Genomic DNA, 17,704 nt, shown 5'->3' on the forward strand with positions numbered 1-17,704 from the left:
CACTGATCTCCAGGAGCATATTGGGCACCTTCTGACCTGGGGAGTTCATCTTTCAGTGTCCTATCGTTTGGCTTTTTCATACTGTTTATGGGGTTCTCAAGGCAAGAATATTGAAGAGGTCTGCCATTCGCTTCTCCAGTGGACCACGTTTTGTCAGAACTCTCCATTATGAACCGTCCATCTTGGGTGGTCCTACACAGCATGGCTCATAGTTCTCAAGATGTCAGAGTAGAAGGATGTGCACTTATCTTCTCTTCTGAAAACTCCAAAATTACAACTCGCTGCTGAACAGCCATTGACAGGAGAATGTTGGATCCCACCAAGAAAAGTTGGATCCCACTAAAAAAAGTTACCTTACATCCAAGGGCAAAGGAGAACCATCCAGCAGGATGGTAGAAGGGGTGAAATCATGTTTAGAATCAAACCCCATGCCCACCAGAGATGCTCAGAGCGTTCAAACAAGTCTTATGCACACCAGGACCCAGAGACCCCACAGAGACTGAGCCAGAACTGTGTTTGAGTGTCTCCTGGAAAGGTACGCATTAGCAGGGGCTCTGGGTGCAGTAGACCTGGGTATAACATAAGCCCTCTTGGAGGAGGTCACCATTAACCCCACCATGAAGCTACCAGAACTTACGCAGGACTGGAGAAATAGACTTTTGGAGGGCACAAATAAAACCTTGTGCCCACCAGGACCCAGGAGAAAGGAGCAGTGACCCCAGAAGAGACTCACCCAGACTTGCCCATGAGTGTTCAGGAGACTCCAGCCAAAGCGTGGGTTGGTTGTAGCTTGCTGCTGGGTTGAGGGCATGCAGCAGTGTGTGCATGGAACCTTTTGAAGGCAGTTGCCATTATCTTCATTACCTCCTGCATAGTTTGGCCTCAGGTGAAACAATAGGGAGGGAGCACAGCCCTGCCCATCAACAGAAAACTGGATTAAAGATTTATAGAGATGGGAATACCAGACCACCTGACCTGTCTCTTGAGAAACCTATATGCAGGTGAGGAAGCAACAGTTAGAACTGGACATGGAACAACAGACTGGTTCCAAATAGGAAAAGGAGTACATCAAGGCTGTATATTGTCACCCTGCTTATTTAACTTCTATGCAGAGTACATCATGAGAAACGCTGGGCTGGAAGAAGCACAAGCTGGAATCAAGATCGCCAGGAGAAATATCAATAACCTCAGATATGCAGATGACACCACCTCATGGCAGAAAGTGAAGAGGAACTGAAAAGCCTCTTGATGAAAGTGAAAGAGGAGAGTGAAAAAGTTGGCTTAAAGCTCAACATTTAGAAAACTAAGATCATGGCATCTGGTCCCATCACTTCCTGGGAAATAGACAGGGAAACAGTGGAAACAATGTTAGACTTCATTTGTTGGGCTCCAAAATCACTGCAGATGGTGATTGCAGCCATAAAATTAAAAGACGCTTACTCCTTGGAAGGAAAGTTATGACCAACCTAGACAGCATATTAAAAAGCAGAGACATTTCTTGCCAACAAAGGTCCGTCTGGTCAAGGCTATGGTTTTTCCTGTGGTCATGTATGGATGTGAGAGTTGGACTGTGAAGAAAGCTGAGTGCCGAAGAGTTGATGCTTTTGAACTGTGGTGTTGGAGAAGACTCTTAAGAGTCCCTTGCACTACAAGGAGATCCAACCAGTCCATTCTAAAGGAGATGAGTCCTGGGTGTTCTTTGGAAGGAATGATGCTAAAGCTGAAACTCCAATACTTTGGCCACCTCATGCAAAGAGTTGACTCATTGGAAAAGACTGATGCTGGGAGGGATTGGGGGCAGGAGGAGAAGGGGATGACAGAGGATGAGATGGCTGGATGGCATCACCGACTCGATGGCCATGAGTTTGAGTGAACTCCGGGAGTTGGTGATAGACAGGTAGGCCTGGCATGCTGCAATTCATGGTATCACAAAGAGTCGGACACGACTGAGTGACTGAACTGAACTGAATTGAGCATAGCCCTGCCCATCAGAACAAGACTCAGTTTCCCCCTCAGTCAGTCTCTCCTATCGAGAAGCTTCTATAAGCCTCTTATCCTTCTCCATCAGAGAGCAGGCAGAATGAAAACTACAATCACAGGAAACTAACCAATCTGATCACATGGACCAGCAGCCTTGTCTAACTCAATGTTATACAGTGGAAGTGACAAATAAATTCATAGGATTCGATCTGTTAGAGTACCTGACGAAATATGGACAGAGGTTCATGACATTGTACAGGAGGCAGTGATCAAGACTATTCCCAAGAAAAAGAAATGCAAAAAGACAAAATGGTTGTCTAAGGAGGCCTTACAAATAGCTTAGAAAGGAAGAGAAGCTAAAGGCAAAGGAGAAAAGGAAAGATACACCCATCTGAATGCAGTGTTCCAAACAGAAGTAAGAAGATATAAGAAAGCCTTCCTCAGTGATCAGTGCAAACAAATAGAGGAAAACAATAGAATGGGAAAGATTAGAGATCTCCTCAAAAAAACTAAGAGATACCAAGGGAATATTTCATGCAAAGATGGACACTGTAAAGGACAGAATTGGTATAGACCTATCAGAAGCAGATGTTAAGAAGAGATCCAAGAATACACTGAAGAACTATACAAAAAAGATCTTAATGACCCAAATAATCACAGTGGTGTGATCTCTCACCTAGAGCCAGACATCCTGCAGTGCTAAGTCAAGTGGACCTTAGGAACCATCACTACCAGCAAAACTAGTGGAGGTGAGGGAATTCCAGTTATTTCAAATCCTAAAAAATGATGCTGTGAAAGTGCTGCACTCAGTATGCCAGCAAATTTGGAAAAGTCTGCAGTGGCCACAGGACTGGAAAAGGTCAGTTATCATTCCCATCCCAAAGAAGGGCAATGCCCAAGAATGCTCAAGCTATTGTACGACTGCACGCATCTCACACAATAGCAAGTAATGCTCAAAATTCTCCAAGCGAGGCTTCAATAGTACATGAACTGTGAAGCTGGATTTAGAAAAGACAAGGACACCAGAGATCAAATGGCCACCATCCATTGCATCATACAAAAAGCAAGAGAGTTCCAGAAAAGACATCTACTTCTGCATGATTGACTACACCAAAGCCTTTCTCTGTGCTTGTCACAACAAACTGTGCAAAATTCTTCAAGAGTGGGGAATACCAGATCACCTTACCTGGGTGATCTGTATGCAGGTCAAGAAGCAACACTTAGAACTGGACATAGAGTAATGGACTGGTTCCACATTGGGAAAGGAGTACATCAAGGCTGTATATTGTTACCCTGCTTTTTAAACTTATATGCAGAGTACATCTTGCAAAATGCCAGGCTGATTGAAGTAGAAGCTGGAATTAAGATTACAAGGAGAAATATCTGTAACTTCAGATATGCAGATGACACCACCCTCATGGCAGAAGGCAAATAAGAACTAAAGAGCCTCTTGATGAAAGTGAAAGAGGAGAGTGAAAAAGTTGGCTTGAAACTCAACATTCAGAAAACTAAGATCATGACATCCTCTCCCATCACTTCATTGCAAATAGATGGGGAAACAATGGAAACAGTGAGATACTTTATTTTCTTGGGCTCCAAAATCACTGTAGATGGTGACTACATCATGAAATTAAAGGATGCTTGCTCCTTGGTAGAAAAGCTATGACCAACCTAGATAGCATATTAAAAAGCAAAGACGTTACTTTGGCGACAAAGGTCCGTCTAGTCAAAGCTATGTTTTTTTCAGTAGTCATGTATAAGTGTGAGTTGGACTGTAAAGAAAGCTGAGTGCCTAAGAATTGATGCTTTTAACTTGATGTTGGAGAAGACTCTTGCAACAGTGTTGGACTGCAAGGAGATCAAACCAGTCCATTCTGAAGGAAATTAGTCGTGGATATTCATTGGAAGGACTGATGCTGAAGCTGAAGCTCTAATACTTTGGCCACCTGATGCGAAGAAATGACTCATTGGAAAAGACCCTGATAGTGGGAAAGATTGAAGGTGGGAGGAGAAGGGGACAACAGAGGATGAGAATGTTGGATGGCATCACTGACTCGATGGTCATGAGTTTGAACAAGTTCCAGGAGTTGATGATGGTCAGGGAAGCCTGGCATGCTGCAGTCCATTGGATCACAAAGAGTTGGACACGACTGCGACTGAACTACTGAACTGAACTGAACTTGGAAGACTATTCCTTTTCTCTATGTCAATTCTATTGTTTATGACATTTTCATTTTTTTCCAATTTTGTACTATTATGAATTGGGCTCCTATGAACATTTCTGTACATGTCCTTGCATATTTTGAATTCAGCAACATTGCTGAAATCTCATATAAGTTATTTGGATTTTCTGTGTGGAAAATCATGTTTACAGATAAAGTCAGTTTTGACTTCTGTACAATCTTTTTTCTTTTTCTTACTTATGTCTTGACTAGTACAGTGTTAAGTAGTGGGAATAACAGTGCATATACTTGTCATTTTATTTAAGTTATGCTGAAGTCACCAGTATTAGATTGAATCTTACAAAAATGTTGTCAGTGGACTAGTTTTTGACTTTAAAAAGCAATGACAATTTCATATATTTCAACCTAATATAATATTGGATGTAGGATTTTATTTATTAAGTTAAGAAAGTTCCCTTCTATTCCTAATTTTTTTTCCCCACACTGTTTGGGTTATGTGATGTGGAATCTTAGTTTCCTACCAGGGATTGAACCAGGGACCTTGGAAGTGAGGGTGTAGAATCCTAACCACTGGACTACCATGGAATTCCCCATAATTTTAAAAATATTCTGAGCTTGAATTATACTGAATGGTTTTCCCTAAGTCTAATGTTGCATTGTTCAGTTGCTCAGTTGTGTTCAACTCTTTGCCACCCCATGGATTGTAGCACACCACCAGGCTCCTCTGTCCATGCGATTTTTTTATGGCAAAAATACTGGAATTGTTTGCCATTTCCTCCTCCAGGAAAATACTGAATATTTTATAATTTTTATAAAATTTATTTTATACTATTTACTTTGGCTTATGAGCTATTTTAAGAGTTTGTTTAAATTACAAGATATATAGGATTTATATGTGTCTTTTTCTTCTTTCCCTTCCCTCCCCGCCCCCCCACTCCCCCCCACCCCGCCGCGGCTCCATGCATGCTCACGCACATACACATACATTCTGTCTTTTGTTGTGGTATTTTTTTTTTAAGTCATTCCCTTATTCATTTGTTTCTGGCTATGCTGGTCTTCACTGTTGTGTGCAGGCTTTCTCTGGTTGTGGTGAGTGGGAGCTGCTCTCTGGTTGTGGTGCACAGGCTTCTCTCATCTTGGCGGCTTCTCATCTTGGTGCTCTTGTTGCAGATGACTTCAGTAGTTGCCGCATACGGGCTCTAGAGCACTGGCTCAGTAGTTGTGGCTCATGGGTTTAGTTGCCCTGCACCATGGGGGATCTTCCCAGACCAGGAATTGAACCTGTGTCCCCTGCCTTGGGAGGCAGATTCTTAACCACTGGACCAACAGCAAAGTCCTAATGTATTTTAATTTAATTGCATTGTGAGTATTGAATGAAATTTGGGTAATACTGATTGTTTTTGTTGCAATTTCCAATGTATTGTTTTCCAATTATTTTGTGTATATTTATAAATAATCCAATTATTGCAAGTGTTCCGTATTTACCTGAAAATGATATATTAATTTATTTGTTTGATGTAGGGTTCTATCTGCCATTATCAGATCCTTTATTTTCTCTGAAATATCTTTAAGTCTATATTAAATTTTTTGTCTGCATATAACCTGTATCAGACTGTAATGGAGGTAATAAAATCTTCAGTCTTGATGTTAAAATCTTCAGTATGATAATGTATTTTCACTTTCTCCTTGATGCATTCTAGTACACTATGATGTATAGAATTATATTCATTTCTCTTCTGTTTTGCACTGGGTTTGTACTTTGATCTGAGAATTTATGGGTTTCTGCTGTTCTGGGAAATTCTTAGCTTTTATACCTATCAATATTCTTTTTATGCTGTTCTCTCTTTTCTGCTGACAGTACAATTAGACATATATTGGAACTTTTATATTTTCTTTCTTAAGTACTTTTTGGTATAATATTTATTTTTATATCCTCTTGTTTTGAGATAATTCTGTAGTATTATTTTCTTATTAAATTAAAATTTTAAATCTTTATTAAGATATTTAACTTCATTGACTACATATTCTAGGATTTTTCATTTAGTGTCTCTTTTTAAACATATGCCAAATAATTACATTTTTACCTATTTTGACTTCATAATTTTTGTTTTTTATGGGATTTTCTCCCCTTATTAGATGAAAGATTCTAAATACTTAACATTATTTTCAGGTTGTGTAAATTTCTTTAATTTTCTTTCATATTCTTTCAGTAATGTTTGTAGTTTTCAGGAATACATGTCTTACACATGTTTTGTTAAATTTGTACCTAAGTAGTACATGCCTTAGATTTTAGTGATATTATAAATGGTGTTAAATTTTCTAAAATGTTGTTTCTAATATATTGAAATAAAATTGATTTTTTGCATATTGAACCTATATCCTTTTATGGTTATTGAGACTTGTTTTATGGGTCATATCATCTTATTGCATGTTTTCATGTGTACTTGTAAAAAACTGTATATCCTTCAGTTGTATAGAGTATTATGTAAATGTCAGTTAGGTCAAATTACTTGAATGGTGTTGTCTATGTCTTCTATACCCTTTATGATTTTTTTCTTCTTCTTATATCGTTTACTGGAAAGTGTCAAAATTCAGTTATATAATTTTTTGCTTCATTACTTTGACATTGTATTATTTCAGTCCAGTTCAGTTCAGTCACTCGGTCATGTCTGACTCTTTGCGACCCCATGAATCGCAGCACGCCAGGCCTCCCTGTCCATCACCATCTCCCGGAGTTTACTCAAACTGACATCCATCGAGTCAGTGATGCCATCTAGCCATCTGATCCTCTGTCGTCCCCTTCTCCTCCTGCCCCCAATCCCTCTCAGCATCAGAGCCTTTTCCAATGAGTCAACTCTTTGCATGAATGAGGTGGCCAAAGTATGGAGTTTCAGCTTTAGCATCATTCCTTCCAAAGAACACCCAGGACTGATCTCCTTTAGAATGGACTGGTTGGATCTCCTGCAGTGCAAGGGACTCTCAAGAGTCTTCTCCAACACCACAGTTCAAAAGCATCAATTCTTCGGCGCTCAGCTTTCTTCACAGTCCGACTCTCACATCCATACATGACCACTGGAAAAACCATAGCCTAAAAAACTAGACGGACCTTTGCTGACAAAGTAATGTCTCTGCTTTTGAATATGCTGTCTAGGTTGGTCATAACTTTCCTTCCAAGGAGTAAGCGTCTTTTAATTTCATGGCTGCAATCACCATCTGCAGTGATTTTGGAGCCCCCCAAAAATAAAGTCTGACACTGTTTCCACTGTATTATTTATTATTGTATTATTTGCTGCTGCTGTTAAGTCACTTCAGTCGTGTCCGACTCTGTGTGACCCCAAAGATGGCAGCCCACCAGGCTCTGCCGTCCCTGGGATTCTCCAGGCAAGAACACTGGAGTGGGCTGCCATTTCCTTCTCCGATGCATGAAAGTGAAAAGTGAAAGTGAAGTTGCTCAGTCATGTCCGACCCTCAGCGATCCCATGGACTGCAGAGTACCAGGGAAAGTCCATGGGATTTTCCAGGCAAGAGTACTGGAGTGGGGTGCCATTGCCTTCTAGGTACATACAATTTAATTTTCTATATCTTTTCATAAATCAAAATTTTAATTAATATGAAGTGTTCCACTTTAACCTTGGTAATCTTTCTCTAAAGTCTACTTTATATCATATTAAAATGGCTACCCTAGCTTTCTTATGATTAGTGAATGTATGGTATATCTTTTTCTATAATTTTAGTTTAATCCTGAATCTTTTAAAAATTTGAGAAATAATTCACATATCATAAAATCCACAATTTTAAAGTATACAGTTTAGTAAATTTTCATATATTCACAAAGTTGCGCAATAATCGCTACTAGTTCCAGAACATTTTCATTACCCCATAAAGAAATTTCATAATTTCATTTCCCTTCTCCCCCAACCCCTGGCTACCACTAAGCTAATTTCTAGATCTATGGATTTGCCTATAATGAACATTTTTATAAATGGAGTTATATAATATGTGGACTTCTGTGTCTGACATCTTTCACTTAGCATAATGTTTTTAAGATTCATCCATGTCATAGTATATATCAGTATCTTATAAGTGCTTTATTCCTTTTTATGGCCAAATCATATTCTATTGTATGGATATACCACATTTAGCTTATGCACGGGACATTTGGGTTGTATCCACATTTTGGCTTTTATGAATACTGCTGTTATACTCTTGTACACATTATTGTGTGGATGTATGTTTTCATTACTCCTGGGTGTATACCTAGCAAGTTGCTGGTTCTTGAGGTAACTGTTTACTTTTCTTGAGGAACTATAAAAATTCTACCATAGTGACTACACCATTTTACTTTTCCATCAGCACAGTATAAGGGTTCCAGTTTTTTGACACCCTCCCTGACACTTGTTTTGTCCATCTTTCTATTTATAGCCATCCTAGTGAGTATGAAGAGAAATCTCATTGTGATTTTGATTTACATTTCCTTAGTGACTAATGTGTTCTTGCCTGGAGAATCCCATGGACGGGGGAACCTGTTGGGCTGCTGTCTCTGGGGTCGCACAGAGTCGGACACGACTGAAGTGACTTAGCAATAGCAGTAGTAGTGACTAATGATGTTGAATATGTTTTCATGTGCTTTTTGGCCATTTGTTAATCTTCTTTAGAGAGATGCCTGTTGGTTTTTCCATCATGTATTTTGGGGTTGTTAAGTACATGTATCTTTATATGTTGTGTCCTAAAGTTTAATTATTGCCTATGTTTTTAATTGTTATGTCATTTATAATGCATAGGTTATTTTTTCCACTCTTTTACTTATCAACCCATTTGTGTCTTTGAATTTAAAGTGAGTCTCTTGTTTTCAACACATGGTTGGATTGTAATTGTTTTTAACGTATTTTGTAAAAATTTAATTTACTTTTTGGCTGTGCTCGGTCTTCACTGCTGTCGAGCTTTTCTCTAGTTGTGGCGAGCAGGAGCGCCTCTCTAGTTGTGGTACATGGCGTTTCATTGCAGTGGCTTCCCTCATTGCAGAGCACAGGCTCTAGCGTGTGTAGACGTCAGTAGTTGCAGCATGTGGGCGCGGTGGTTGTGGCTCCTGGGCTCTAGAGCACAGGCTCAGTGCTTGTGGTGCATGACTTAGTTGTTGCATGGCATGTGGAATCTTCTCAGACCAGGGGCAAGCCCATGTCTCCTGCGTTGGCAGGTGCGTTCTTGACCACTGAGCCACCAGGGAAACCTGGATTATAGTTTTTAGTCCATTTTGCTAACTCTACCTTTTGATTGGAGTGTTTAGTCAGTTTACCTTTAATGTAAGATAAGGTAGGCTTTACCTTTGTCATTTTGCTATTTGTTTTCTGTCTTTTCTGCATTAATGCCTTTTTGTTTCTCTCTTTCTACATTGGGACTTCTTTTGTGTTAACTATTATCTAGTGTGCCATTTTAATTCCCTTGTTTCTTTTAGTGTATTTTTTGAGTTATTTTCTTAGTGGTTGTTCTAGGGTTCACAGTTAATATTTTAATTTTTAACAATATAGTATGGATTAATACCAATTTAATTTGAATAATGCATAAAACCTTTGCTTGTATTTAGTTTGCTCCCTCTCCTCTTCTTTATAATTTCATTATCATGCAGATAACATCTCTATACATATACACTCTTCAACATAATTTAGTAATTGTTGCTTTATTCAATTTTATTTTAAATAAGAATGGATAAATGAGAGAAAAATACAATATATTGTCTTAGGTTTACCTGTGTAGTTCCCTTACTGGTGTTTAGTTTTTCCTGTACGTTTTAGCTGGTGTCCTTTCATTTTAATTTGAAGGATTTTCTTTAGTAATTCTTGTAGGGAAGTTCTCTTTTCTTAAACAGAATTATCTTTTTGTGTAAGAAAAGCCTTAATTTTCCATCTTTTGTAAAGGAGAATATCCTGGATATTGAACTATCGAATGTCTTCTTTTAGTACTTTGAATACGTCATTCTACCTTCTTCTGCTTCATGTTTCTCATGAGAAATCAGCTGTTATTACTAGTGAGGTTTTCTAGTACCTACTGAAACATTTTCCCTTTGCTTCTTTCAAGATTCTTCATCTTTGTATTTGAAAAGTCTGATTATGATGTGTGATTGGAGTTATTGGAGTTTGTTGGATTGAATATATAGATTGTTTTTCTTTAAATTTCAGAAGTTTTCATCCATTGTTTCAGCAACTGTTCTTTCTGGCTGCTGCTGCTGCTGCTAAGTCGCTTCAGTCATGTCCGACTCTGTGCGACCCCATAGACAGCAGCCCACTAGGCTCCTCTGTCCCTGGGATTCTCCAGGCAAGAACACTGGAGTGGGTTGCCATTTCCTTCTCCAATGCATGAAAGTGAAAAGTGAAAGTGAAGTCGCTCAGTCGTGCCCGACTCTTAGTGACCCCATGGGTTTGTCCTCTATTGTAGGGGTCCCATTATATCTATGTTACTGTGCCTTATGGTTTCGCACAGGTCTCAGAGACTATTCACTTTTCTTTTCTCTTTCTGTACCTCAGGCTGGATAATCTCAATTGACTACTTTTCAGGTTCATTTATTCTTTCTTCTGCCAGCCTATATCTGCTCTTGAGATTCTCTAGTGAATTTTTCATTTATTATGTATTTTCAACTCTAAAATTTCTATCTTTTAAAGTAATTTCTAGCTATCTATTGATATTCCTTATTTGATGAGACATCATTGCCACACCGCCATACTTTGCTTTAGATCTTGAGGTAAGGTTTTCTTTAGTCATTTGTGCATATTTATAACAGATGATTTAAAGCTTTTATTTAGTAAGCCCAACTTCTGGCCTTCCTCAAGGACACTTTCTGTTGACTGCCTTCATGTATGGGTCATTCTCTTGTTTCTTTACATGTCATAAATTTTGTTGAGAACTAGACATTTTAAATAATATAATGTGGAACTGTGTTAATAAGACTCCCTCTGTTTCTCAGAGTTTATTTATTTTTGCCGTTGTTGTTGTTTTCTGTTTGTTTAGTTACTTTTCTGAGCTAAAGTCTGTATTCTGTAAAATCTGTGTTCTTTGTTGAGTGTTGTCATTGAAGTCTCTGCTTAGTTAGCTTTATGGCCCTTTAATGACAGGATTTATACTTCCTTAAATGCCTTGAACCAATAAGTCCCCCAGCCTTTGCTCAGTACCTCTGTTGCATGTTGGGACATGCTTTCTATGCCATGCACACGGTTTTCAACTCTGTCTTAGTCTTCACTTTCAACATTTCAAAACCTCAGATCAGTCCTGAGGTGAGAGATTAGGGTTTCCTTAGGTAATTTCCGGATGCATACACATCCCCGCACATGTGCGTGATCTTCTCAGTTGCCAAGAATATCATAGCTTGTCAAAGACACCCTGCCTAGCTCATACACACACAGAGACACACAGACACACAGACAAGACACACACACACACAAATACACAGTTATCCAGCTTTGCCTTTTAAATGTTTTGATCACTTATTTTTTGCTCCAATTTCAAGCATCCATGATGTTAAATAATAGCTGCTTATTGTTCTTGACAGATGCCTTGCAGGTAAAGGATGTTTGTTGCAACCAAGTTCTGATTCAGGTCAAATAAAGAGAAGCCCTGTGAATGGGGGTTTTCAGAGTACTGTCCGACGGGTCAAATAATGACAGTTCTTTAGGCGTGGGCCTTGGGGTAGCTTTAAATCTGCAGTTCAAATTCCTACAATGCCAGTGTGGCTGCTAATTTTCATAAGAATTTTGGTTTTCAAGGGTGTAGTAGACCTGAGTGGAGGACATTGCGAATAAAGTATGTCAACAGTTTTTCTTGAATAAATGCTCCTTAGATTGTTGCAAACCTCTGGTTAATTTCCAGACCCCTAAAGAGTTGATTTTGACAGTTTTTGTTGACATTCTCACTGCTTTTACAGAGAGTCTGATTGTTTCACATCTGATTTATTTCTTTCTCTCTATAAGTAGAGATATAGAAATATAAATATAGTGATTAGATATTTGAAAGGAAGTTGCTTACATTCAGACACTTTACCACTAAATATTTCAGTGTAAATCCCCTAAGAACAAGGATAAACTTGTTGTCCTATATAAATTATAATTCACCAACATTTATTGGATCATGGAGAAAGCAACGGAGTTCCAGAAAAAACATGTGCTTCACTGATTGAGCTAAAGCCTTTAACTGTGTGGATCTTAACAAACTGGAAAGTTCTTTAAGAGATGTCTCCTGAAAAACATCTATGTGGGTCAAAAAGCAAGTTAGAACCAGACATGGAACAATTGACTGGTTCAAAATTGGGAAAGGAGTGATAATATACAGCAAGGCTGTTAATTTAAATTCTGTGCAGAGTTTATTATGCAGAATTCTGGACTGGATAAATCACAAACTGGAATCAAGATTGCTGGGAGAAATATCAGCAACCTCAGATACACCACTCTAATGGCAGAAAGTGATGACGAACTAAAACACTTCTTGAGAGTGAAACGGGAGAGTGAAAAAGCTAGCTTAAAACTCAGCATTCAAGAAACTAAGATCAGACCATCCAGTCCCATCACTTTATGGCAAATAGAAGGGAAAAAAGTAAAAGCAGTGACAGATTTTGTTTTCTTGGGCTCCAAAATCACTGCAGATGGCGACTGTAGCCATGAAACTAAAATATGCTCGCTCCTTGGGAGAAAAGCTACGACAAACCTAGACAGCATATTAAAAAGCACAGACACTGCTTTGCTGACAAAGGTCAGTATAGTGAAAGCTATGGTTTTTCCAGTAGTCATGTACAGATGTGGAACTGGACCATAAAGAAGGCTGGGCACCAAAGACTTGATGCTTTTGAGTTGTGATGCTGGAGAAGAATCTTGAGAGTCCCTTGGACTGCAAGGAGATCAAACCAGTCAATCCTAAATGAAATCAAGCCTGTCTATCCATTGGAAAGACTGATGCTGAAGCTCCAGTCCTTTGGCCACCTGCTGCGAGGAGCTGACTCATTGGAAAAGACTCTGATGCTGGGAAAGATTGAGAGCAGGAGGAGAAGGGATCAGCAGAAGATGAGATGGTTAGATAGTATTATCAACTCAACAGACATGAATTTGAGCAAATTCCAGGAGATAGTGGAGGACAGAGAAGCCTGGTATGCTACAGTCCATGATGTTGCAAAGAGGTGGAAATGACTTAGGAACTAAACAACAAAAACAAAAGCAATAATTATCCATATGACTGTTTTAAGTCAACCAATTTGCTATTTATTTTCTGTTTGTTCCATAGGATTGTCTTTAAACCTTCTTTTAATGCCTTCTTTTTGGAATGTTCCATGGTATTCCTTTAAAGAATGGCAGAATTTGTAGAATTGTAGATAAGAAAAAATGTCATGTCTTCTTACATATACAACAAATTGGGAAAACACTCAGCAGTTTCCAGTGAGGATAATTAGAGCTATACTGTGCAGTATAAACTAGTTGCACTAAGTAAGTCATAAATTATAAATGATAAATTAACTTTATAATAATTTTACTTAATTCAGTATATCAAAGTATTATCCTTTCAACATGTAGTTAATATAAAAGTTGTTAATGAGATATTTTACACTTTTTTTGGTAAAAATTCCTTAAAATATTTTAGAACAAGTCTTCAAAAATCTTCAAAATCTTGTGTTTTATACTAACCATCATCTCAATTTGGAGCAGTCACATCTGTAAGCATAGCAGATATGTAGAAGGACTCTAACAGGTTTCGTTTAAATGAGGCAGTAGAAAATGAAGCTTTCAGACAGTGAAATTTCTGAGGACCTTGATTGATTTTAATAATCAGTAGTGAATTATTAGGACAAAAGTACAAAATAGAATAAGAGGTAGATAGACTCAAAGTAACTGGCATAGAAAATAATTTTAGCTGCTATATAACAAAGGGACATGAAGTGACTCATTTATTGTGTGACTTTAAGTAGTAAATTACCTTGTCTTTATTGGGGGTCTAGAAGGGGACGACAGAGGATGAGATGGCTGGATGGCATCACTGACTCGATGGACATGAGTCTGGGTGAACTCCGGGAGTTGGTGATGGACAGGGAGGCCTGGCGTGCTGTGATTCATGGGGTCGCAAAGAGTCAGACACGACTGAGCGACTGAACTGTTTCCCTACGTAAAAAATTTGAAGCTTTACTAGATTACTTCTAAGTTGCCTTTTAATACTGAGAGTCTGAGTATTTGGATACATTAATGAGGAAATCAGAGTTTCTGTTCTCAGGAGTTTATAGTCAAGTTAAAGAGGTGCTGCTGCTGCTAAGTTGCTTCAGTCGCGTATGACTCTGTGCGACCCCATAGACGGCAGCCCACCAGGCTCCCCCGGCCCTGGGATTTTCCAGGCAAGAACACTGGAGTGGGTTGTCATTTCCTTCTCCAATGCATGAAAGTGAAAAGTGAAAGTGAAGTCGCTCAGTTGTGTCCAAGTCTTAGTGACCCCCATGGACTGCAGCTCACCAGGCTCCTCCGTGCATGGGATTTTCCAGGCAAGAGTACTGGAGTGGGTCGCCATTGCCTTCTCCAGTTAAAGAGGTGAGGTGTACCTATTTGATTGATGTGCAGGGAGACAATAATTAGGGCCTTAAAAGAATTGTAAAATGCTATGAGAAGCTACGACTTATTTACTTGAATATAATAAATTCACAACAAATGTTTGAATTAGAGTGAATTCAGTAGTGATAATTGGAAAATCAAGAGAAGTTTTGTGTATTGAGATGGCAGTTAATGAAAGCCTTGGGAGATAGATGTAGGTGAAGAGAAGATAGAATGGAGTAGTAATCCAGATAATGTGGCAAGAAATCCAGGTATGTGTTCAGGGAATAATAACACACATACTCTGTAGTTTTAGGAGATATTGAGTAATATAGTTATGTGATAAATTGGATTCAAATCTTAGACAGTCTTCTATATTCTACTAAGGATAGTTGATCACTGGCAATGAAATATGGCAGAAACTGGAAAGACCTTGCTGTGTATGTTTTAGAAACTCTACATCATTGTGTCAATCCTGAGAATAGTTAAGTACAGTTTTATATTTAAAAAATATTTCACAGGCTGGAAACTTTACAATTCATTTGCTTTGGAAGTTTGTCATATTTCTTTTGATGAGGGTGTATATGGGCTGTGACTTACGGCACTACAGGTCAGATTTGTGCTTTGTTTTGGTATCTTCTTGTCTTCTAGTATAGTGCTTTATTTCTGCTGAATCTTTATCCTTTGTGATTAAATGATGCTGAATAAGTTTATGTCAGCATTCTACACAAAGTGGAAGCCTAAGGCTAACTGTTTAAAACTATTAGTGTCTGTCCCAAGAGCCAGTACGTAGAGCTTCAAATGTCGCACAAGTAACCAAGTGGAAAATCATAGATTTCTCAGAGGGATGGAAGTTATAAAGGCATTTCATTTAACTCTGTAAACACTAGAATCTCTCTCTTTTTTTAACCTGTGCACATTTTTATTAGCTTAGCAGACTAGTGTTTTTATGTAATGTTTGGTAAGTTATTTTAATATGATAGTTTAGGGAATTCATGAAGCAGTCACATTCATCTCTCTAATTTCTTTCAGGTAACTTGCCCAGGAGTGGTGCTGAAAGACAAGGAGGACATCTATCTTAGCATCTGTGTGTTTGGCCAATACAAAAAGACACAATGTGTCCCAGCCAATTTTCCATTGGTCTTCAATGCCAGAATGGTGTTTGAAAAGGTGAGTTCAAATATTCTATCAAAGGTTAACAAATTAAAAAATTAAAGTGGTTCCAAAATTTGAATATGCACTTTAATTGAAAAGATTTATGACTTAAATCTGGAAGCTTGAAAATAAGTATTCCTTATATTATACACTGAATCAGTTACCTCTTTTTCTTGATGTATCAGTTTACTTCTAAAATTGTCTTAGTGGTCTTTATGTAAAAAATAGCACCTTGAATTATAAATACTTATCTTAGAGAGAAAGGGGAGATTTTAATAGGGAAGAATAGGTCATATTTTACTTATGGCTGTCTTGTGCTGCTTCTTTCTTTAGATCTCTTTTCTTTTTTTCCCTTGAATCTGATGCTTTTGATTAATTCTTACCAATTGTATTCCTCACCTTTGTTTCCTTTCCGACTTCCCTCCTTCTTTCCTTCCCTTTCTTCCCTTCCTCCTTACTTCCTTTCTTATTTTCCTTTCTCTTCTCCAGGAATAAATACTGAGTACCAGCTCTGTTCTATGTACTATTCTAGGCACTGAATAAATAAGACAAACATTTTCCCCTCTTGGAGCTTTCATTATAATAGGAAAAACAAACAGTAATCAAGTAAATGCATGAGTAATACACTTTTAGACGGTGAGTGTCATGAACTGTGGTGTCGGAGAAGACTCTTGAGAGTCCCTTGGACTGCGAGATCCAACCAGTCCATCCTAAAGGAAATCAGTCCTGAATATTCATTGGAAGGATTGATGTTGAAGCTGAAACTCCAATACTTTGGCCACCTGATGTGAAGAACTGACTCATTTGAAAAGATCCTGATGCTGGGAAAGATTGAAGGTGGGAGGAGAAAGGGACGACAGAGGATGAGATGGTTGAATGGCATCACTGACTCAATGGACATGGGTTTGAGTAAACTCTGGGAGTTGATGATGGACAGGGAGGCTTGGCATGCTGCAGTCCATGGGGGTGCAAAGAATTGAACACGACAGCGACTAAACTGAACTGAGTTGTCATGAAGAGAATAAAGGGAGGGTAAGGGAACAGAGGGATTAAGAGGATTGTCTGTTTTGAAGGTGGTGGTCAGAGAAGGCAATAACATTGAAATTGAGTCTGAATTATGAGGTAGTATTTAAATGTCTAGGGTAGAAGCATTCTAAGCAAAGGAACAGCAAATATAAAGGTGTCTTCTTGGGAATAAGCTTACTGAGCAGGAGGAACAGCAAGAAGGCAAATATGACCATGGTAACAAAGAGAGGACTGCTAGCAGATGAAATTGGAGAGGGAAGCAGAGCCAGCTGTAATTTTTTTTTGTTGGTAAAATCTTGCATGGTGATCATGGGAAACAGAGAAGTGACAATTCTCAATAATGTCAAAAGTTTCTTTGGTTGGGAAAGGAATATTCTGGTAAAGAGAAGGAAAGCACAAAGACTGTCTCATATATGTCTTCCTTTTACTTTCTCTTCTCCATCCTTCTTCTCTCTGCCTTCTCTCATAGGTGTTCCCTGAAGCAGTGGACCCTGGAGATGTGGTTGCACAGCTTGAATGTAAGTTTTTAACTCTTAATTCCTGATTCTGAGAGATTTTAGAATTATGATATTTAGTCCTGAGTTAGATAAAAGTCAAAGAGGGTCTAATAAGAACTTGATAAATCTCAAGGTGAGGCCTTTTTTCTTTTCCTACTTTTTTTAGAATTTCGGAATATACCTGGAAGCAATAATAAAAAAAAATACATGTGCTGCAGAGATGGGGAATCTTTCCTTTTTCTGGGTTTGATCTGTAAATAACAAAAAGAGTTATTTGAACTTTTTATTGACTAAGATGTTATGGGTTGTTAATGATGTAAGG

At 38.4% G+C, this 17,704-nt stretch overlaps 1 protein-coding gene across 3 annotated transcripts in view; it reads left to right on the forward strand.

Moving 5' to 3' along the window:
- SPATA6 (spermatogenesis associated 6) overlaps positions 1 to 17,704 on the forward strand; it is a 166,744-nt gene that overhangs the window by 12,207 nt on the left and 136,833 nt on the right. For 2 of the 3 annotated variants that reach the window (XM_005204783.5, NM_001046371.3), the window contains 2 exon segments: positions 15,737 to 15,874; positions 17,355 to 17,403. In XM_005204783.5, coding sequence (XP_005204840.2) covers positions 15,737 to 15,874; positions 17,355 to 17,403 — 187 coding nt within the window. 3 annotated transcript variants of the gene reach the window in all.

The sequence above is a fragment of the Bos taurus genome, chromosome 3 (assembly GCF_002263795.3).
Source record: "Bos taurus isolate L1 Dominette 01449 registration number 42190680 breed Hereford chromosome 3, ARS-UCD2.0, whole genome shotgun sequence".
NCBI classification, from domain to species: Eukaryota; Metazoa; Chordata; class Mammalia; order Artiodactyla; family Bovidae; genus Bos; species Bos taurus.